The sequence below is a fragment of the Nerophis lumbriciformis genome, linkage group LG14, assembly GCF_033978685.3.
Source record: "Nerophis lumbriciformis linkage group LG14, RoL_Nlum_v2.1, whole genome shotgun sequence".
Lineage (NCBI taxonomy): Eukaryota > Metazoa > Chordata > Actinopteri > Syngnathiformes > Syngnathidae > Nerophis > Nerophis lumbriciformis.
In genome coordinates, this window is record NC_084561.2 from 40205576 (window position 1) to 40230345 (window position 24770).

The 24770-nt window shown below is 39.5% G+C and overlaps 1 protein-coding gene across 2 annotated transcripts in view; it reads left to right on the forward strand.

Moving 5' to 3' along the window:
• The window catches only part of hps3 (HPS3 biogenesis of lysosomal organelles complex 2 subunit 1), an 80365-nt gene extending 59483 nt beyond the window's left edge, over window positions 1-20882 (forward strand). For both annotated transcript variants that reach the window (XM_061975524.2, XM_061975525.2), the window contains exons 20-24: window positions 5460-5654; window positions 7340-7444; window positions 7527-7733; window positions 15871-15958; window positions 20224-20882. In XM_061975524.2, the coding sequence (XP_061831508.2) occupies window positions 5460-5654; window positions 7340-7444; window positions 7527-7733; window positions 15871-15958; window positions 20224-20351 (723 nt within the window). In that variant the 3' untranslated portion in view covers window positions 20352-20882. The remainder of the gene's footprint in view (window positions 1-5459; window positions 5655-7339; window positions 7445-7526; window positions 7734-15870; window positions 15959-20223) is intronic.
• The last annotated feature ends 3888 nt before the right edge of the window (window positions 20883-24770 follow it).

A 24770-nucleotide genomic window follows, 5' to 3' on the forward strand; every position in this document is an offset into this window, starting at 1 on the left:
ACCAATGGTAGGTTTCAAAAACACAAACCTATTTATTATTAACGGTCTGGAATTGACTTATGCTGTTTTAAGTTGATTACCGTATTTTTCGGAGTATAGGTCGCACCGGTCGAAAATGCATAATAAAGAAGGGAAAAAACATATATACCGTATTTTCCGCACTATTAGCCGCACCTAAAAACCACAAATTTACTCAAAAGCTGACAGTGCGGCTTATAACCCGGTGCGCTTTATATATGGATTAATATTAAGATTCATTTTCATAAAGTTTAGGTCTCGCAACTACGGTAAACAGCCGCCATCTTTTTTCCCCGTAGAAGCGGAAGCGCTTCTTCTTCTACGGCAAGCAACCACCAAGGTAAGCACCCGCCCCCATAGAAGAGGAAGCGCTTCTTCTTCTACTGTAAGCAACCACCCGCCCCCGTAGAAGAAGAAGAAGCGCGCGGATATTACGTTTCATTTCCTTTGTGTGTTTACATCTGTAAAGACCACAAAATGGCTCCTACTAAGCGACAGGTTTCCGGTTCATGAAAAGACGCAATCTCTCCGTCCGCACACGGACTACTATTTCACAGCAACTGCCTAAAGACTTTCAAGAAAAGCTGGCTACTTTCCGTGCATATTGTAAAAACAAGATAGCTGAAAAAAAGATCCGGCCAGAGAACATTATCAACATGGACGAGGTTCCACTGACTTTTGATATTCCTGTGAACCGCACTGTGGATACAACGGGAGCACGTACGGTGAATATTCGCACCACAGGGAATGAGAAGTCATCCTTCACTGTGGTTCTAGCTTGCCATGCTAATGGCCAGAAACTTCCACCCATGGTGATATTCAAAAGGAAGACCTTGCCAAAAGAGACCTTTCCAGCCGGCGTCATCATAAAAGCTAACTCGAAGGGATGGATGGATGAAGAAAAGATGAGCGAGTGGTTAAGGGAAGTTTACGCGAAGAGGCCGGGTGGCTTTTTTCACGCAGCTCCGTCCATGTTGATATACGACTCCATGCGCGCCCACATCACGCTGGTTTTTAATATATTATTAAAGTTTGACTGACCTATCTGACTGTTTTTTTGACATTCCCTTTAGCGCAGTTAGATGCGGCTTATAACACGGGGCGGCTTATAGGTGGACAAAGTTTTGAAATATGCCGTTCATTGAAGGCGCGGCTTATAACCCAGGGCGGCTTATGGTGCGGAAAATACGGTAAGTCGCACTGGAGTATAAGTTGCATTTTTGGGGGAAATTTATTTGATAAAACCCAACACCAAGAATAGACATTTGAAAGGCAATTAAAAATAAATAAAATATAGTGAACAACAGGCTGAATAAGTACATTATATGAGGCATAAATAACCAACTGGTATGTTAACGTAACATATTATGGTAAGAGTCATTCAAATAACTATAACATATAGAACATGCTATACGTTTACCAAACAATCTGTCACTCCTAATCGCTAAATCCCATGAAATCTTATACGTCTAGTCTCTTACGTGAATGAGATAAATAATATTATTAGATATTTTACGGTAATGTGTTAATCATTTCACACATAAGTCGCTCCTGAGTATAAGTCACACCCCCGGCCAAACTATGAAAAAAACTGCGACTTATAGTCCGAAAAATACGGTAAGTAATTGTTAAGTAATTGTTTTTTTAGCAAAACGTAGTTAAGTTCATGTCACAGGAAGTTCAATGATGCAGACACGTTTGTTACTGGACACCTTTTCCTTGTAGACTTTGTATCTGTACGTAATTTGCAACTATAATTATTTGATACTTGTTTAAATTGACAAATGTCATGTTTTAGACTGCACTAATGTTCAATTAAGAAAACGTGTATATTTAGCGTATGTGATTTTGTATGCTTAGCTGTTGTGTAGCTTCTAACCGCTACAGTGTTTACCTATTGCAGGGGTCGGCAACCCGCGGCTCCGGAGCCGCATGCGGCTCTTTGATCACTCTGATGCGGCTCAGTAGCTTACTTGCCGACCCCCCCCCGATTTTTCCGGGAGACTTCCGGATTTCAATGCCTCTCGCAGAAAACTCCCGGGATTAATATTCTCCGATTTTCACCCTTACAGTTATAATAATGGCGTGCCATGATGATACAGCATTTGGCGCCCTCTACAATCTGTATTAACAACTTGCCGGCCCAACCCCTTGTTATGCAGTATGCATCTTCTGCTTGCACACGTACGTGACAGCAAGGCATACTTGGTCAACAGCCACACAGGTTACACTGACGGTGACCATATAAAACAACTTTAACACTCTTACTAATAATGCGCCACACTTTGAACCAATACCAAACAAGAATGACAAACACATTTCGGGAGAATATCTGCACCTTAACACAACATAAACACAACAGAACAAATACCCAGAATCCCATGCAGCCCTGACTCTTCCGGGCTACATTATACACTCCTGCTACCACCAAATCCCGCCCCCACCCCAACCCTGCTCCCTCACACATCAACCCCCCCTCCTCTGTGCGTCGGTTGAGGTGGGCGGGGTTTGTAGCGGGGGTGTATAATGTAGCCCGGAAGAGTCAGGGCTGCATGGGATTTTGGGTATTTGTCCTGTTGTGTTTATGTTGTGTTACGGTGCAGATGTTCTCCCGAAATGTGTTTGTCATTCTTGTTTGGTGTGGGTTCACAGTGTGGCGCATTATTAGTAAGAGTGTTAAAGTTTTTGGGTTTTTTATACCGCCACCGTCAGTGTGACCTGTGTGGTTGTTGACCAAGTATGGCTTGCTGTCACCTACGTGTGCAAGCTGAAGCCCCATACAACGTGTGGCTGATCAGGCACGCTGGTTGTAGTGGGTGTTATTTGCTGTACCTTCACGGCACGCATGACGCGGACAAGCGCCATTCATATAAAACCCGCGTGCCGCACCAGCATTCAAGTTCCATATTAAGGTATGGGCAGCGTGTCTGAGACCCCTGGTTTCAGTGGTTTATATATTGCACAAAGCAAAAAAAATACTTTTTATGCAGTGTTATTTCATTTTAAATTTCAAAAAATTTTTGTGGCTCCCATTGTTATCTTTAATTTGTGAAACTGGTCAAAATGGCTCTTTGACTGGTAAAGGTTGCCGACCCCTGACCTATTGTATCTGACCTCACTAAAATGCAAGAAACGACCAAACTTATGTACTTTTTGGGGGACATTTCGATGTTACATGGCTGTTCAGCTTTGCACAAGTAGACACTCTGCAGGACTGCTTGTATCACAATGCTTATACACTATATTGCCAAAACTAATTGGCCACCCATCCAAATGATGAGAATCAGGTGTTCTAATCACTTGGCCCGGCCACAGGTGTATAAAATCAAGCACTTAGGCATGGAGACTGTTTCTACAAACATTTGTGAAAGAATGGGCCGCTCTCAGCATCTATCAACAAATCCAGTCGTGAAATGTCCTCGCTCCTAAATATTCCAAAGTCAACTGTCGGCTTTATTATAAGAAAATGAAAGAGTTGGGGAACAACAGCAACTCAGCCACAAAGTGGTAGGAGTGTGAAATTTGGTGGAGGAGGAATTATGGTGTGGGGTTGTTTTTCAGGAGTTTAGCTTGGCCTCTTAGTTCCAGTGAAAGGAACTTTGAACGCTCCAGGATACCAACACATTTTGGACAATTCCATGCTCCCAACCTTGTGGGAACAGTTTGGAGCGGGCCCCTTCCTCTTCCAACATGACTGTGCACCAGTGCACAAAGCAAGGTCCATAAAGACATGGATGACAGAGTCTGGGTGTGGATGAACTTGACTGGCCTGCTCAGAGTCCTGACCTGAACACCTTTGGGATGAATTAGAACGGAGACTGAGAGCCAGGCCTTCTGGACCAACATCAGTGTGTGACCTCACCAATGCGCTTTTGGAAGAATGGTCGAAAATTTCTACAAACACACTCCGCAACCTTGTGGACAGCCTTCCCAGAAGAGTTGAAAAGAGCTGCAAAAGATGCACCGACATCAAACGGACTCCGGTGTGGCAGAGACCAAGCAGTTGGTTTCCATGGCCAAAAGGCTCCCGGGAGACAGATCCAAAAAATAAATAAAAAATACAGTATACACTTTATTGCCAAAAGTATTTGGCCACCCATCCAAATGATCAGAATCAGGTGTCCTAATCGCTTGGTCCGGCCACAGGTGTCTACAATCAAGCACTTAGGCACGGAGACTGTTTCTACAAACATTTGTGAAAGAATGGGCCGCTGTGCAACAAATCTAGTCGTGCAATTTCCTGGCTCCTAAATATTCCAAAGTCAACTGTCGGCTTTATTATAAGAAAATATGTCGATGAACTTGACTGGCCTGCACAGAGTCCTGACCTAAACCCGACAGAACACCTTTGGGATTAATTAGAACGGACACTGAGAGCCAAGCCTTCTCCACCAACATCAGTGTGTGACCTCACCAATGCGCTTTTGGAAGAACGGTGGAAAATTCCTATAAACACACTCCGCAACCTTGTGGACAGCCTTCCCAGAAGAGTTGAAGCTGTAATAGCTGCAAAAGGTGGACCGATATCATATAGAACCCTATGGGTTAGGAATGGGATGGCACTTCAAGTTCATATGTGAGTCAAGACAGGTGGCTAAATACTTTTGGCAATATAGTGTATCAGAGCTTTTTGATGCGAACCGATACTTGTTTTTTTGCTGATATGGAACTGATATCAGATATCATTATCAGTGTCATGACTTGGTCCTGGGGTTTAGTTTTTCTCGAAGGCAACGGAAAGTTGGCTCGGGCGAGACGGGAATGAAGGTACATTTTTATTTAAACACTATAAATACAAAACAAGGACGTAAACAAAAGGCGCGCACAATGGCGGAGAACAAACTATGAAACCAAACACTTGCACAAAGGCAAAAACTATGAACAACAAAAAACACTTAACTGTGGCAATAATAAACAAAACTTACTTGGCATGGACAAAAAGGAGCAGCGTGAACGACGGACATGAAAAAAGAGTCAGAAATGTGCAGAGCATAAATGTGGGGATGTCACCAGCAAGACGAACTGAAAAACAATGAACTTAAATACTACAGACATGGTTAACGAAAACAGGTGTGTGACGTGACAGGTGAAAACTAATGGGTTGCTATGGTGACAAACAAGAGTGCACAATGAGTCCAAACGTGGAACAGGTGAAACTAATGGGTAATCATGTAAACAAGACACGGGAGTGAAAAGCCAGAAGCTAAAGAGTCCAATAACTAAACAAAACATGACTAAGACAAAACATGATTACACAGACATGAAATATCAGATCGAGACTCCCTTAGTTACCGTACAGATGATAGATTGTCTTATTTTTAAGATTTATGTTATGGTAAATCTGTATACTGTATTCTATATATTATATTGCTTGGTAGGGAATTTTAAATGTGCTACCTTATAATCAAATGCCTTTAATATCTGCATGTTTATGTGTGAAGGTGCTGGGTTGTGAACACAGTTTGCAGGTGGATTTCTGGGAAGCAATGCTTATGGCCTCGTCACAGGACGCTGTCATTCAGGAGCTTCTCTTCCGATTGTCTTCCGTCTACATAGACCGACTGATGCAGACAAATTCAGACAAACTTCAGCACAAACCCCTGGCACGCAGATCCCTAAAAAGCGCAGATGACCTAGTAAAGTGGCATATTTTTTTTATCACCCTATTTAAGTTATTGAAATACAAACCCCGTTTCCATATGAGTTGGGAAATTGTGTTAGATGTAAATATAAACGGAATACAATGATTTGCAAATCATTTTCAACCCATATTCAATTGAATATGCTACAAAGACAACATATTTGATGTTCAAACTCATAAACTTTTTTTTTTTTTGCAAATAATAATTAACTTAGAATTTCATGGCTGCAACACGTGCCAAAGTAGTTGGGAAAGGGCATGTTCACCACTGTGTTACATGGCCTTTCCTTTTAACAACACTCAGTAAACGTTTGGGAACTGAGGAGACACATTTTTTAAACTTCTCAGGTGGAATTCTTTCCCATTCTTGCTTGATGTACAGCTTAAGTTGTTCAACAGTCCGGGGGTCTCCGTTGTGCTATTTTAGGCTTCATAATGCGCCACACATTTTCAATGGGAGACAGGTCTGGACTACAGGCAGGCCAGTCTAGTACCCGCACTCTTTTACTATGAAGCCACGTTGATGTAACACATGGCTTGGCATTGTCTTGCTGAAATAAGCAGGGGCGTCCATGGTAACGTTGCTTGGATGGCAACATATGTTGCCCCAAAACCTGTATGTACCTTTCAGCATTAATGGTGCCTTCACAGATGTGTAAGTTACCCATGTCTTGGGCACTAACCCACCCCCATACCATCACACATGCTGGCTTTTCAACTTTGCGCCTATAACAATCCGGATGGTTCTTTTCCTCTTTGGTCCGGAGGACACGACGTCCACAGTTTCCAAAAATAATTTCAAATTTGGACTCGTAAGACCACAAACATTTTTCTACTTTGTATCAGTCCATCTTAGATGAGCTCAGGCCCAGCGAAGCCGACGGCGTTTCTGGGTGTTGTTGATAAACGGTTTTCGCCTCGCATAGGTGAGTTTTAACTTGCACTTACAGATGTAGCGACCAACTGTAGTTACTGACAATGGGTTTCTGAAGTGTTCCTGAGCCCATGTGGTGATATCCTTTACACACTGATGTCGCTTGTTGATGCAGTACAGCCTGAGGGATCGAAGGTCACGGGCTTAGCTGCTTACGTGCAGTGATGTCTCCAGATTCTCTGAACCCTTTGATGATATTACGGACCGTAGATGGTGAAATCCCTAAATTCCTTGCAATAGCTGGTTGAGAAAGGTTTTTCTTAAACTGTTCAACAATTTGCTCACGCATTTGTTGACAAAGTGGTGACCCTCGCCCCATCCTTGTTTGTGAATGACCGAGCATTTCATGGAATCTACTTTTATACCCAATCATGGCACCCACCTGTTCCCAATTTGCCTGCTCACCTGTGGGATGTTCCAAATAAGTGTTTGATGAGCATTCCTCAACTTTATCAGTATTTATTGCCACCTTTCCCAACTTCTTTGTCACTTGTTGCTGGCATCAAATTCTAAAGTTAATTATCATTTGCAAAAAAAAAAAAATGTTTATCAGTTTGAACATCAAATATGTTGTCTTTGTAGCATATTCAACTGAATATGGGTTGAAAAGGATTTGCAAATCATTGTATTCCGTTTATATTTACATCTAACACAATTTCCCAACTCATATGGAAACGGGGTTTGTAAATGATTCGGTGTGCAAATAGCCTAATTAGAAATAATGTTGTGTGCTGTGTACATTTCAGATCAATTCCTGCACTCACTATGGTGCTTTGTATCCGTGGCTCACCGTTCTCAGTCCGCCGCACACTACCAGCTCGCAGCACCAAGAGGCGTTTTATAAAATGCAGGTAAAAATGTTTGATACGGCATTATGTACAGTCACAGCCTTCCCTTTACCGATATTGTTCCCCATGTATGTGTTCTCTACAGTCCCTCCTCTGTGGTCCATCTCTGTCCGTGACCTCAGTCACACCGTTGTTGGAAAGCCTTTCAGAAAAAACCATATGGGGCTTCAGCCTGCACCTTCTCTGCGCGACCAGAAGGGAGCAGTACGGTTACAGCATTGAAAAGCTGCTGGACAGATGTCCCCAGGCTATCATTGCCTATGCCAATCACCACTTACAAGATACTTACATGGTATGTATCAAGTGTGTGAACTGTGAGAGATGCCACTTTATTTTTATCAGCCGTTAAAGTGTGTGGGGAGCAGTGTTGGGTTTGTTACTGAAAACCAGTAACTAGTTACAGTTACTAGTTACTTTATTTCAAAAGTAACTCAGTTACTAACTCAGTTACTTACCGTATTTTCCGCACCATAAGCCGCCCTGGGTTATAAGCCGCGCCTTCAATGAACGGCATATTTCAAAACTTTGTCCACCTATAAGCCGCCCCGTGTTATAAGCCGCATCTAACTGCGCTAAAGGGAATGTCAAAAAAACAGTCAGATAGGTCAGTCAAACTTTAATAATATATTAAAAACCAGCGTTCTAACAACTCTGTTCACTCCCAAAATGTACGGTAATGTGCAAATGTGCAATCACAAACATAGTAAAATTCAAAATAGTGCAGAGCAATAACATCAATAACTTAATGTTGCTCGAACGTTAATGTCACAACACACAAAATAAACATAACGCTCACTTTCTGAAGTTATTCTTCATTCATAAATCCCTCGAATTCTTCTCCTACGGTGTCCGAATTAAAAAGTTGGGCGAATACGGGATCCAAAATGGCCGGCTCCGTCTCGTCGAAGTCATTGCCTTCCGGAAAGCTCGGACCACAGTTGTGACCGAAATATCCGCCCAGGCATTTACGATCCACTGGCAGATGTTGGCGTATGTCGTCCGGCGCTGTCTCCCTGTCTTAGTGAAGGTGTGTTCGCCTTCGGTCATCCATTGTTCCCACGCCGTTCGCAGTCGTGCTTTAAATGCCCTGTTGACACCAATATCGAGCGGTTGGAGTTCTTTGGTTAATCCACCCGGAATGACGGCGAGTGTTGTATTTGTGTGCTTCACTTGTTTTTTGACACCATCTGTGATGTGGGCGCGCATGGAGTCGTATATCAACATGGAACACACAAAGGAAATGGCGGGTGGTTGCTTACCGTAGAAGAAGAAGAGCTTCCTCTTCTACGGGAGCGGGTGCTTACCTTGGCAGTTGCTTACCATAGAAGAAGAAGCGCTTCCTCTTCTACGGGGAAAAAAGATGGCGGCTGTTTACCGTAGTTGCGAGACCGAAACTTTATGAAAATAAATATTTATATTAATCCATATATAAGGCGCACCGGGTTATAAGCCGCACTGTCAGCTTTTGTGAAAATTTGTGGTTTTTAGGTGCGGCTTATAGTGCGGAAAATATGGTACACGAAAAAGTAATGCGTTACTGTGAAAAGTAACTATTTAGTTACTTCTTTTCCCCCCCTTTTTTTAAGCCTCCCATTAATGCCCTTTTAGCCTTCATTTCAGCACTGTTATTGCACTGGAGAATAATACAATGTGTTGATCGACTTGACATACATTTGCATCACTGAACTCTGCTAAGCAATGTGCTCTACATACAGGTAAAAGCCAGTAAATTAGAATATTTTGAAAAACTTGATTTATTTCAGTAATTGCATTCAAAAGGTGTAACTTGTACATTATATTTATTCATTGCACACAGACTGATGCATTCAAATGTTTATTTCATTTAATTTTGATGATTTGAAGTGGCAACAAATGAAAATCCAAAATTCCGTGTGTCACAAAATTAGAATATTACTTAAGGCTAATACAAAAAAGGGATTTTTAGAAATGTTGGCCAACTGAAAAGTATGAAAATGAAAAATATGAGCATACTCAATACTTGGTTGGAGCTCCTTTTGCCTCAATTACTGCGTTAATGCGGCGTGGCATGGAGTCGATGAGTTTCTGGCACTGCTCAGGTGTTATGAGAGCCCAGGTTGCTCTGATAGTGGCCTTCAACTCTTCTGCGTTTTTGGGTCTGGCATTCTGCATCTTCCTTTTCACAATACCCCACAGATTTTCTATGGGGCTAAGGTCAGGGGAGTAGGCGGGCCAATTTAGAACAGAAATACCATGGTTCGTAAACCAGGCACGGGTAGATTTTGCGCTGTGTGCAGGTGCCAAGTCCTGTTGGAACTTGAAATCTCCATCTCCATAGAGCAGGTCAGCAGCAAGAAGCATGAAGTGCTCTAAAACTTGCTGGTAGACGGCTGCGTTGACCCTGGATCTCAGGAAACAGAGTGGACCGACACCAGCAGATGACATGGCACCCCAAACCATCACTGATGGTGGAAACTTTACACTAGACTTCAGGCAACGTGGATCCTGTGCCTCTCCTGTCTTCCTCCAGACTCTGGGACCTCGATTTCCAAAGGAAATGCAAAATTTGCATGGTTGGGTGATGGTTTGGGGTGCCATGTCATCTGCTGGTGTCGGTCCACTCTGTTTCCTGAGATCCAGGGTCAACGCAGCCGTCTACCAGCAAGTTTTAGAGCACTTCATGCTTCCTGCTGCTGACCTGCTCTATGGAGATGGAGATTTCAAGTTCCAACAGGACTTGGCGCCTGCACACAGCGCAAAATCTACCCGTGCCTGGTTTACGAACCATGGTATTTCTGTTCTAAATTGGCCCGCCTACTCCCCTGACCTTAGCCCCATAGAAAATCTGTGGGGTATTGTGAAAAGGAAGATGCAGAATGCCAGACCCAAAAACGCAGAAGAGTTGAAGGCCACTATCAGAGCAACCTGGGCTCTCATAACACCTGAGCAGTGCCAGAAACTCATCGACTCCATGCCACGCCGCATTAACGCAGTAATTGAGGCAAAAGGAGCTCCAACCAAGTATTGAGTATTGTACATGCTCATATTTTTAATTTTCATACTTTTCAGTTGGCCAACATTTCTAAAAATCCCTTTTTTGTATTAGCCTTAAGTAATATTCTAATTTTGTGACACACGGAATTTTGGATTTTCATTTGTTGCCACTTCAAATCATCAAAATTAAATGAAATAAACATTTGAATGCATCAGTCTGTGTGCAATGAATAAATATAATGTACAAGTTACACCTTTTGAATGCAATTACTGAAATAAATCAAGTTTTTCAAAATATTCTAATTTACTGGCTTTTACCTGTACAACACACAAAGATGTTTCAAAGGGCCAATTTATTTCAGGCCAGAACAAATTGACAAAACTATTTTAAATAGCTGCAACATGATGGCACTTTAACTTTAACTTTAAGTAGATAGGATCTTTGATCCAAGACACAACTTACATTTAACTAAAATGTTGTTTTCTTTGTGCTCGACAAAAGAAAAGTATTGAGAATGTCTCCATGTTAAAAAAAACTCGACTTCTGGCTTCGCCATGATGTCGCGTATGTGTGTGTGTGGCCCTTTAAGATATGACAGCGTGTGAGCGAGCGGCGACAGTGAGTGCGTGCAGGTGCTCTAGCTTGATGGATGGCTGCGTCCAATAAAGTCACAAAGTTGCAACAAACCGCCCGTCTTGTCATTCACCCTCAGCTGTAAAGACCCACTTCCGGGTAAAGTGAAGGTTGTTAGCCCCGAAGACGTACATAGGCCCTGGAGGAACGTCTCCCCTTGCGCTCCTCAACTGCGGTATGGTAGTCTCCCCCGCCCCCGCCCACACAAAGCACGCCTTTTTTTTTTTCCACCGCTGCAATAAAACACACTCAGATCTTCTGTTTCTATCCGATACTACATGAAAAATAACGTAAAATAACGCAGTAACGCATCATGTAGTAACGGTAACTGAGTTACTGAATATAAAAAATAACGCGTTAGATTACTAGTTACCGCCGAAACTAACGGCGTTACGTTTTAGTCCCAACACTGGTGGGGAGTATTGTTGCCATGTTCTGGCAATTGTTTGTGTTTATCTGCGAAATTTCCCAGGTCTAGATTAGAGATGTCCGATAATATTGGGCTGCCGATATTATCGGCCAATAAATGCTTTAAAATGTAATATCGGAAATTATCGGTATCGGTTTCAAAAAGTAAAATGTATGACTTTTTAAAATGCCGCTGTACGGAGTGGTACACGGACAGAGCGCCAATAAACCTTAAAGGCACTGCCTTTGCATGCCGGCCCAGTCACATAATATCTACGGCTTTTCACACACACAAATGAATGCAAGGCATACTTGGTCAACAGCCATACAGGTCACACTGAGGGTGGCCGTATAAACAACTTTAACACTGTTACAAATAAGCGCCACACTGTGAACCCACACCAAACAAGAATAACAAACACATTTCAGGAGAACATCCACACCGTAACACAACATAAACACAACAGAACAAATACCCAGAAACCCCTTGCAGCACTAACTCTTCCGGGACGCTACAATATACACCCCCCGCCCACCTCAACCTCCTCATGCTCTCTCTGGGAGAGCATGTCCCAAATTCCAAGTTGCTGTTTTGAGGCATGTTAAAAAAAAAAAAATGCACTTTGTGACTTCAATAATAAATATGGCAGTGCCATGTTGGCATTTTTTAACCATAACTTGAGTTGATTTATTTTGGAAAACCTTGTTACATTGTTTAATGCATCCAGCGGGGCATCATAACAAAAGTAGGCATAATAATGTGTTAATTCCACGACTGTATATATCGGTATCGGTTGATATCGGAATCGGTAATTAAGAGTTGGACAATATCGGATATCGGCAAAAAAGCCATTATCAAACATCTCTAGTCTAGATAATCTGGCACTGCACAAACTGAAATCCAGGAAATATTTAAATATCTTAAATCAAGGATGCATATATACGTATATTTTACTAACAAGGTACTTTTATGTATTGTATAAACTGTACATACTGTCAATTAACAGTGCATCTGGAAAGTATTCACAGCGCTTCACTTTTTCCAAAATTGAATCAATCAATGTTTGTCCTCCAAATTGTAAACACAATATCCCGAAATGACAATATAAAAAAAATAAAAATAATTTAAATATTGCGACTTAATAAAAAATTGCATGTACCGTATTTTCCAGACTGTAAGGCACACTTAAAATATTTTTTTTTCCTCAAAACTCAACAGTGCGCCTTATAACCCGGTGCGCCTAATGTAAGGAATACGTTTGGTTGAGCTTACCCACCTTGAAGCTATTTTATTTGGTACATGGTGAACTGATACGTGTGACCAGTAGATGGCAGTCAAACATAAGAGCTAAGTGTTGGTCGCACTATGTTGGGTCTCAAGTAAACAACACCAACATTTTAAATGTTCCATTGAAAATATAGAACATTACACACGGCGGTCAAAAATCTATCAACATTTTTTTTTTTTTCCCAACTTTTTTTATTGACGTTTTCAAATAGACAGAAAAAAGTGCAAGTCGAAACAGTACAATTTTAAAGTCAGTAAATTATTCACACCCTTTCCCTTAAAACCCAAACCACCCCACTCAGGTCCCACCAACGAGGGACAAATGGCACAATTATATAACAAGTAAGACGACAAAGACAGACACATTCTCACACACACACACACACACACATACGAGGCCAGAGACAGACAGACGGGATGAAAAGGAGAGAGAGGGAGAAAAAATAAAAAATAAAAAAAATTATATATATATAAAAAAATATATAATAATAATAATACAATTAAAATAAAAATTTAATAATAATAATATATAATAAAATAAAAATAGAATAAAATAATACTAATAAATAAAAGGGAGATTTCTATCAACATTTTTTAATACGACTTTGGTAAGCTATGAAGCCACACCGCTTGAAGGATTGTCGGCACATTAAACATAGGAGTATTATTATGGTGTGTGTATAAGGTAAGACATTATCTGGCGTTTTGTTTCGCAATATTATGCAAAAGCAAGTTTTCTTACCTTCTGATACTTGATGATCTGTATTTGGGATCTGCATAAGTCCTGAAAAATTGCGCGCAATATAAATAATTATATATATATATAAAAAAATATATTATGATAATAATAAAATAAAAATAAAAATTTAATAATAATAATAATAATATATAATAAAATAAAAAATAGAATAAAATAATACTAATAAATAAAAGGGAGATTTCTATCAACATTTTTTAATACGACTTTGGTAAGCTATGAAGCCACACCGCTTGAAGGATTGTTGGCACATTAAACATAGGAGTATTATTATGGTGTGTGTATAAGATAAGACATTATCTGGCGTTTTGTTTCGCAATATTATGCAAAAGCAAGTTTTCTTACCTTCTGATACTTGATGATCTGTATTTGGGATCTGCATAAGTCCTGAAAAATTGCGCGCGTCCGCCTTTGTAGTCCGTGCCGACACCGTAGTCGATAAGCTTCACCTTTTTCTCTATCTTCTTGTCCTCCGCTGTTGCCATTTCTAATATAAAGTAGTGTAAAGTTCTTACTTATATACAGGTAAAAGCCAGTAAATTAGAATATTTTGAAAAACTTGATTTATTTCAGTAATTGCATTCAAAAGGTGTAACTTGTACATTATATTTATTCATTGCACACAGACTGATGCATTCAAATGTTTATTTCATTTAATTTTGATGATTTGAAGTGGCAACAAATGAAAATCCAAAATTCCGTGTGTCACAAAATTTGAATATTACTTAAGACTAATACAAAAAAGGGATTTTTTAGAAATGTTGGCCAACTGAAAAGTATGAAAATGAAAAATATGAGCATGTACAATACTCAATACTTGGTTGGAGCTCCTTTTGCCTCAATTACTGCGTTAATGCGGCGTGGCATGGAGTCGATGAGTTTCTGGCACTGCTCAGGTGTTATGAGAGCCCAGGTTGCTCTGATAGTGGCCTTCAACTCTTCTGTGTTTTTGGGTCTGGCATTCTGCATCTTCCTTTTCACAATACCCCACAGATTTTCTATGGGGCTAAGGTCAGGGGAGTTGGCGGGCCAATTTAGAACAGAAATACCATGGTCCGTAAACCAGGCACGGGTAGATTTTGCGCTGTGTGCAGGCGCCAAGTCCTGTTGGAACTTGAAATCTCCATCTCCATAGAGCAGGTCAGCAGCAGGAAGCATGAAGTGCTCTAAAACTTGCTGGTAGACGGCTGCGTTGACCCTGGATCTCAGGAAACAGAGTGGACCGACACCAGCAGATGACATGGCACCCCAAACCATCACTGATGGTTTGGGTTGGTTTGGTTTGCATTTCCTTTGGAAATCGAGGTCCCAGAGTCTGGAGGAAGACAGGAGAGGGACAGGATCCACGTTGCCTGAAGTCTAGTGTAAAGTTTCCACCATCAGTGATGGTTTGGGGTGCCATGTCATCTGCTGGTGTCGGTCCACTCTGTTTCCTGAGATCCAGGGTTTTCAGTTGGCCAACATTTCTAAAAATCCCTTTTTTGTATTAGCCTTAAGTAATATTCTAATTTTGTGACACACGGAATTTTGGATTTTCATTTGTTGCCACTTCAAATCATCAAAATTAAATGAAATAAACATTTGAATGCATCAGTCTGTGTGCAATGAATAAATATAATGTACAAGTTACACCTTTTGAATGCAATTACTGAAATAAATCAAGTTTTTCAAAATATTCTAATTTACTGGCTTTTACCTGTATGTCAGTAAACTTGCCATGAAAGCGCTAAAACATACCGGTATAGTGAGTTTACATTATTCACCCAAGGAACTTTAGTTATTAGAGTTCCGATCGGACGGTTTTTCACGGAACACATTTCCGGTGTGGTTGTTGTTTCCGGATGAGGAGATGCTGCTCCGTTATTGATTGAAGTAAAGTCTGAATGTCATTAAAACAGTTAGCGCCATCTTTTGACACTTCTTCCACTCCCGTCCTTGCACGCTACACCGCTACAACAAAGATGACGGGGGAGAAGAAGCTGTCGAAGGTGAGCCACGTAAATAAGCCCGCCCACAAAACGGCGCATACGTAAGCGACTTGAAGATGATCTGTAAAAAGAACCACCATTACTTGTTATGTAGACCACAAGGAAGTATTTTACATTTAGAAAAAATAATAATAATATGACTCCTTTAATGCGCCCTATAATCCGGTGCGCCTACTATATGAAAAAAGATTTTTAAAAATAGACCATTCATCGGCAGTGCGCCTTATAATCCGTAAAATACGGGACATAAACAAGTATTCACGGCCTTTGCTCAATACTTTGTTGATGCACTTTTGTCAGCATTACAGCCTTAAGTCTTTTTCAATATGATGCCTGAAGCTTGGCACACCTGCTTCTCTTCTGTCTGACTAATCTCTGCAGGCGTTGTGGTGGCAGAAGCTGCTCCCAGAACTGTGTAGTCGGACAAGAACTGCAACAGACAACAGCATCCTGTTGGCTGCTCTCAAAGGTATAATAGCACAAACTTCATTTAATATAGTCACACTTACCTTTACTACTTTACATTTAAAGGGAAAATGCACTTTTTGGGGGGGGGATTTTACCCATACTTGCCAACCTTGAGACCTCCGATTTCGGGAGGTGGGGGGGGCGTGGTCGGGGTGGGGCGGGGGCGTGGTTGGGGCCGGGGCTAAGAGGGGAGGAGTATGTTTACAGCTAGAATTCACCAAGTCAAGTATTTCATATATATATATACCGTATTTTCCGCACTATTAGCCGCACCTAAAAACCACAAATTTACTCAAAAGCTGACAGTGCGGCTTTTAACCCGGTGCGCTTTATATATGGATTAATATTAAGATTCATTTTCATAAAGTTTCGGTCTCGCAACTACGGTAAACAGCCGCCATCTTTTTTCCCCGTAGAAGAGGAAGTGCTTCTTCTTCTACGCAAGCAACCGCCAAGGTAAGCACCCGCCCCCATAGAACAGGAAGCGCTTCTTCTTCTACTGTAAGCAACCACCCGCCCGCGTAGAAGAAGAAAAAGCGCGCGGATATTACGTTTCATTTCCTTTGTGTGTTTACATCTGTAAAGACCACAAAATGGCTCCTACTAAGCGACAGGGATCCGGTTTATGAAAAGACGCAATCTCTCCATCCGCACACGGACTACTATTTCACAGCAACTGCCTAAAGACTTTCAAGAAAAGCTGGCTACTTTCCGTGCATATTGTAAAAACAAGATAGCTGAAAAAAAGATCCGGACAGAGAACATTATCAACATGGACGAGGTTCCACTGACTTTTGATATTCCTGTGAACCGCACTGTGGATACAACGGGAGCACGTACGGTGAATATTCGCACCACAGGGAATGAGAAGTCATCCTTCACTGTGGTTCTAGCTTGCCATGCTAATGGCCAGAAACTTCCACCCATGGTGATATTCAAAAGGAAGACCTTGCCAAAAGAGACCTTTCCAGCCGGCGTCATCATAAAAGCTAACTCGAAAGGATGGATGGATGAAGAAAAGATGAGCGAGTGGTTAAGGTAAGTTTACGCGAAGAGGCCGGGTGGCTTTTTTCACGCAGCTCCGTCCATGTTGATATACGACTCCATGCGCGCCCACATCACGCTGGTTTTTAATATATTATTAAAGTTTGACTGACCTATCTGACTGTTTTTTTGACATTCCTTTAGCGCAGTTAGATGCGGCTTATAACACGGGGCGCCTTATAGGTGGACAAAGTTTTGAAATATGCCGTTCATTGAAGACGCGGCTTATAACCCAGGGCGCCTTATGGTGCGGAAAATACGGTATATATATATATATATAAGAAATACTTGACTTTCAGTGAATTCTAGCTATATATATATTTATTTTATTATATATATATATATATATATATATATATATATAATATATATATATATATATATATATAAATAAAAGAAATACTTGAATTTCAGTGTTCATTTATTTACACATATACACACATAACACTCATCTACTCATTGTTGAGTTAAGGGTTGAATTGTCCATCCTTGTTCTGTTCTCTGTCACTATTTTTCCAACCATGCTGAACACCCTTTCGCAGATACCCAGAAAGGTTTCGAGTACCACCAAAAAAACTGAATCTCTGAAGACAGTATAAAAATCTGTGTTAAAGGTGTACAAATACTGTTTGTATAATAAGCATGTTATTTTTTTTACAAATGAGGGTTAAGAGTTCAGTACTAAAAAAAAAAAGAAAAGAATGTGGCTTAAGTACAGTTTTTTAATTGAGCTGCTGTATATTTTGGTTGGGTTGTTTATTTATTTTGAGTAACTTCTATACATTTCTAAAAGGGGAATAATGTAATAGAGTGATCTATGTTTGTCTGTTGCCATCTCCTGGTGAATGTTGGCTATAGCGTACTGGGGTTACTTTTTGGTTGGCCAACGATTTACGTGGTGTTGCGCACCTGACGTCACTCGGGTCCGCATGGAGCTGGAGGGGGCGTGGCTTCCAGCTCCGCCTGAATTTCGGGAGATTTTCGGGAGAAAATTTGTCCCGGGAGGTTTTCGGGAGAGGCGCTGAATTTCGGGAGTCGCCCGGAAAATCCGGGAGGGTTGGCAAGTATGCTTTTACCTGTCGTTCACAATCCTTATGAGAGACAAGAAGACACAAGTTTTTTGCTTTTTTCCCATTCTAACATATAGAAATGTGCTTGTTCTTTGTGGGTAGCAATGCAGCTAATTTTAGCATTCCATTCTACCTCTAAATCACTTTGAAAATGAATTCAAAAACCGTTAACCACAATTTATTAAAGTTAAAGCACCCATGATTGTCACACACACACTAGGTGTGGCGAAATTATCCTCTGCATTTGACCCATCACCCTTGACCACCCCCTGGGAGGTGAGGGGAGCAGTGAGCAGCACCGGTGGCCGCGCCCGGGAATCATTTTTCTGGTGATTTAACCCCCAATTCCAACCCTTGATGCTGAGTGTTTACGTTCCCTAACCTGTATAACAACCAAGTTGTAGCGACATTGTTATTGTAAGAGCGAACACCAACGGAAAGAGATAAGATAGCTTTTACAAACCCTAAAACCAGTGAAGTTGGCACGTTGTGTAAATGGTAAATAAAAACAGAATATAATGATTTGCAAATCCTTTTCAACTTATATTCAATTGAATAGACTGCAAAGACAAAATACTTAATGTTAACTGGAAAACTTTGTTATTTTTTGCAAATATTAGCTCATTTGGAATTTGATGCCTGCAACATGTTTCAAAAAAGCTGTCATAAGCAGCAAAAAAGACTGAGAAAGTTGAGGAATGCTCATCAAACACTTCCACATTTGAAATTGTTTTTGGAAACTGTGGATGTCGTGTCCTCCGGACCAAAGAGGAAAAGAACCATCCGAATTGTTATAGGCGCAAAGTGTAAAAGCCAGCATGTGTGATGGTATGGGGGTGTATTAGTGCCCAAGACATGGGTAACTTACACATCTGTGAAGGCACCATTAATGCTGAAAGGTACATACAGGTTTTGGACCATCCAAGCAACGTTACCATGGACGCCCCTGCTTATTTCAGCAAGACAATGCCAAGGCACGTGTTACAACGGCGTGGCTTCATAGTAAAAGAGTGCGGGTACTAGACTGGCCTGCCTGTAGTCCAGACCTGTCTCCTATTAAAAATGTGTGGCGCATTATGAAGCCTAAAATACCACAACGGAGACCCCCGGACTGTTGAACAACTTAAGCTGTACATCAAGCAAGAATGGGAAAGAATTCCACCTGAGAAGCTTCAAAAATGTGTCTCCTCAGTTCCCAAACGTTTACTGAGTGTTGTTAAAAGGAAAGGCCATGTAACACAGTGGTAAAAATGCCCCTGTGCCAACTTTTTTGCAATGTGTTGCTGCCATTAAATTCTAAGTTTTGGTAGCCATCCTCAAGCTTCTGGCAAGCTTCTGATGGAATTTTTGACCACTCCCTTTGACGTGTGTTTGGGGTCATTGTCCTGTTGGAACACCCAACTGCGCCCAAGACCCAACCTCCGGGCTGATGATTTTAGCTTGTCCTGAAGAATTTGGAGGTAATCCTCCTTTTACATTGTCCCATTTACTCTCTGTAAAGCACCAGTTCCATTGGCAGCAAAACAGGCCCAGAGCATAATACTACCACCACCATGCTTGACGGTAGGTGTGGTGTTCCTGGGATTAAAGGCCTCACCCTTTCTCCTCCAAACATATTGCTGGGTATTGTGGCCAAACAGCTCAATTTTTGTTTCATCTGACCACAGAACTTTCCTCCAGAAGGTCTTATCTTTGTCCATGTGATGTCATATTTGCAGGGTGTATGAAAAATGTTGATGGAGGGTTTTGAAGGCTACAACGATGACTACCAAGTGTTTTTTATCATCTTTAAAATCATAAAAAACAACAACATGTGTTCTAGTCTCTTATAATGATTGTGAACGATAGGCAAAATCCCCAAAGAATTGCAGTTCACCTTCAAGGTAGGGTGTAGAATTAGCATTTATTTCCCTTCATAGATCCAAAGTGACAAATCACACAGCGTACTTGGTTAATAAAATAAGAGATATTTTTACAAGGTAACCACCCCATCTATTGATTATTGATCTACAACTTATCCTATTGTATTCAGGGACAGTTGCCTTCGGCCCTCGCTACAGTACACTAATTGCACCTAATGACCTGCAACTAAAAGAACTTCAAATAATAGATTTATCTGTTTTGATCTTGAATTATATTGTCTTGCCAACAGAGACGCTGGTTGTAGTTGCCATGGAGACAAGTCCTGCAGAGTTCTTGGAGCTGGTACCTGATGACGGCACAGCCTCGTACTTTTTACCTCACTTGTTGACCTGCAGCCAGACACACCTCCTGGCATAACGTTCACACGAGTGCGTACACACACACACACACACACACACACACACACACACACACACACACACACGTTACCAATTCAAGTTTGGACACATCTTCTTATTTCAATGCATTTTCTTTATTTTCATGACTATTTACATTGTAGATTGTCACTGAAGGCATCAAAACTATGACACCTGTGAAGTGAAAACCCTTTCAGGTGACTACCTCTTGAAGCTCATGGAGAGAATGCCAAGAGTGTGCAAAGCAGTAATCAGAGCAAAGGGGTGGCTATTTTGAAGAAACTCGAATATAAAACATGTTTTTAGTTATTTCACCTTTTTTTGTTAAGTACATAACTCCACATGTGTTCATTCATAGTTTTGATGCCTTCAGTGACAATCTACAATGTAAATAGTCATGCAAATAAAGAAAGCACATTGAAGAGAAGGTGTGTCCAAACTTTTGGCCTGTACTGTATGTATATATATATATACATATATATATATTTTATAAACACAGATGTATATATATAAACACAGATGTATACATATATACACATTTACATATATACATACATACATACATACATACATACATATAGATATATACACATACATACATATATATACGTATATATATACATATGCATCTATCTATATGTGTATATATACACATATATATGGGTATTTATTTGTATATACCGTATTTTTCGGACTATAAGTCAGTTTTTTTCATACTTATACTCCGGTGCGACTTATACTCCGAAAAATACGGTATGTATATATATATATATACACACATATATGTATATATACATATTTATATATATATACACACATTTATTTATATTTATATATATATATACATATATATATCCATCCATCCATCCATTTTCTACCGCTTGTTTCTTTTTTGGGGTCGCAAGGGTGCTGGAGCCTATCACAGCAGCATTCGGGCGGAAGGCGGCGTGCACCCTGGACAAGTCGCCACCTCATATTTATATATATATAAAAACACATAGATACATACATACACATATATACACATATACATACATATATATATATACATATATACACATATACATACATATAGATACATACATATATACACATATACATACATATATACGTATATATATATATATACATATGCATCTATTTATATATGTATATATACACATATATATGGGTATTTGTTTGTATATATGTATATACACACACATAGGTATATATACATATTTATATATATATACACATTTATATATACATATATATAAAAACACATAGATACATACATATACATATATACACATATACATACGTATATATATATATATATATATATACATATATATATATATATATACATATGCATCTATTTATATATGTATATATATACATATATATGGGTATTTGTTTGTATATATGTATATATGCACACATATGTATATATACATATTTATATATATACACACATTTATATATATACATATATATGTATATATATATAAAAACACAGATACATATATACACATATATATACATATATATATATATATACATATGCATCTATTTATATATGTATATATACACATATATATGGGTATTTGTTTGTATATATGTATATACACACACATAGGTATATATACATATTTATATATATATATACACATTTATATATACATATATATATGTATATATATATAAAAACACATAGATACATACATATACATATATACACATATACATACATATATATATATATATATACATATGCATCTATTTATATATGTATATATACACATATATATGGGTATTTTTTTGTATATATGTATATATACACACATATGTATATATACATATTTATATATATACACACATTTATATATATATACATATATATGTATATATATATAAAAACACATAGATACATATACATATACACATATACATACATATATACGTATATATACATATGCATCTATTTATATATGTATATATACACATATATATGGGTATTTGTTTGTATATATGTATATATATACACACATATGTATATATACATATTTATATATATACACACATGTATATATATATACATATATATGTATATATATAAAAACACATAGATACATACATATACATATATACACATATACATACATATATATATATATATATACATACTGTATGCATCTATTTATATATGTATATATACACATATATGGGTATTTATTTGTATATATATATATATATATGCATTTATATATATATATATGTATATATATATATATATATATATATATATATATATATATTTATTTATTGTCACATTTTTGTGCTTCTACGGTTGATTTATAAAAGGTATGAACAGGAAATACGTGTAATGGCCTTCAATACACATAACTTAATAATATAGCTGTGAACCAGAACAAAAAAGGCAGTACACTATGTACAGTAACCAAGTGTCTTCGTCTTCTTTGTTTTTAAATATTGATTTACAATTGCGACTTGTCCAGGGTGTACCCCGCCTTCCGCCCGATTGTAGCTGAGATAGGCTCCAGCGTCCCCCGCAACCCCGAAGGGATTAAGCGGTAGAAAATGGATGGATGGATGGAATTTATAAATGAAAGTTAAGTTCTTGTGCATGATGATATTGTCACGCCCTTGTGACTGTTTTAACTTACGGCAACTGGGACACAACTGCACTCCGCTTGCCAAACAGTCTGCTATTTAGTCCGGCGCTATCTTTGCAGAGAGCATAAGTTCATATTGTCATCTGCACTTCCTTGTTATGCACCGTGTTGCTCTGACTATTTTTTATTTAAAAGAGAAGTTCCTTGTCTGGTGCAGTCACGTTTTCACTTGCCTTCTGTTGTTCTTTTTTTTATTCCTCGTTGCTTTTTCTCCCACTGCCTCGTGAGTGCATTTTCTTTTGTGATATTAAAAACATATCATTTTTACTCACCATCTGCCTGTCGTCTGCTACATCTCGGGGTCACATCCCTCAAGCTGCTGCCATCATTCAACTTGTAGCAGACGTACCTCTCACAGGTACAATTTTGCATCAACTGAAATGTTTTTATATGTATGTGTGTATATATCTATATATATCTATATATATACACACTATATTGCCAAAAGTATTTGGCCACCTGCCTTGACTCACGTATGAACTTGAAGTGCCATCCCATTCCTAACCCATAGGGTTCAATATGATGTCGGTCCACCTTTTGCAGCTATTACAGCTCTTCTGGGAAGGCTGTCCACAAGGTTGCGGAGTGTGTTTATAGGAATTTTCCACCATTCTTCCAAAAGCGCATTGGTGAGGTTACACACTGATAGCCTGGCTCTCAGTCTCCGTTCTAATTCATCCCAAAGATGTTTATATCGGGTTCAGTTCAGGACTCTGTGCAGGCCAGTCAAGTTCATCCACACCAGACTCTAGTCATCCATGTCTTTATGGACGTTGCTTTGTGCACTGGTGCACAGTCATGTTGGAAGAGGAAGGGGCCCGCTCCAAACTGTTCCCACAAGGTTGAGAGCATGGAGTTTTGGTATCCTGGAGCATAAAAAGTTCCTTTCACTGGAACTAAGAAAAACAACCCCACATCATAATTCCTCCTCCACCAAATTTCACACTCGGCACAATGCAGTCCGAAATGTAGCGTTCTCCTGGCAACCTCCAAACCCAGACTCGTCCATCGGATTGCCAGATGGAAAAGCATGATTCATCACTCCAGAGAAGGCGTGATGATGGGTGGCTGCTTCAAACACTGGTGACATTTATTAAACAGACAAGAAGCAAGGAATCATGCAGAGACAGAGTTAAATTTTGCTCAATTGAGGAAAGACGTTTTTGGGCTGTACTCTAGTTACAGATCCAAACTACGCTCTAAAGTCCAGCCCACGTGCTTCCTCTATTTATTTGGGAGGTCCCTGGTTACATCACTGAAGCTGTCGCTAAGGGAAGGGGGTAATCGCGACAGCTCCAGTTAGACACAATATATGACTATTAATGAAATGCAAATGAGTTGATACTTGTGATATTGCTCTGTCTGCGTCACGGCACTCGATGTTCGGCCTTGGCAGTCAGCAGGCCGATTCTGGAAACAAACACTGATACAAGACTGGCTTTGCACAGATAGAAAAATAACAACTTCAGCACAATTGATAATAACTATAGCAACGGCCCTTAAGCATAAGAGTTGTGTGATAATATATACATAGTTATTTTAACAGTGGCCGAATACTTGTGGCAATATAGTGTAAGTTAGAACTGTTCAGTATCGTACCCATACAGCATATCGAATTAGACTATTCGTGCTTGTATTAAACACATTTTCTGACTGCATATATCCCCAAAGTAAACATGATTACTAACTGGATCACTATTACTGTCTCTTATCTTGACTCCTGTATTCTTTTATTATCATAT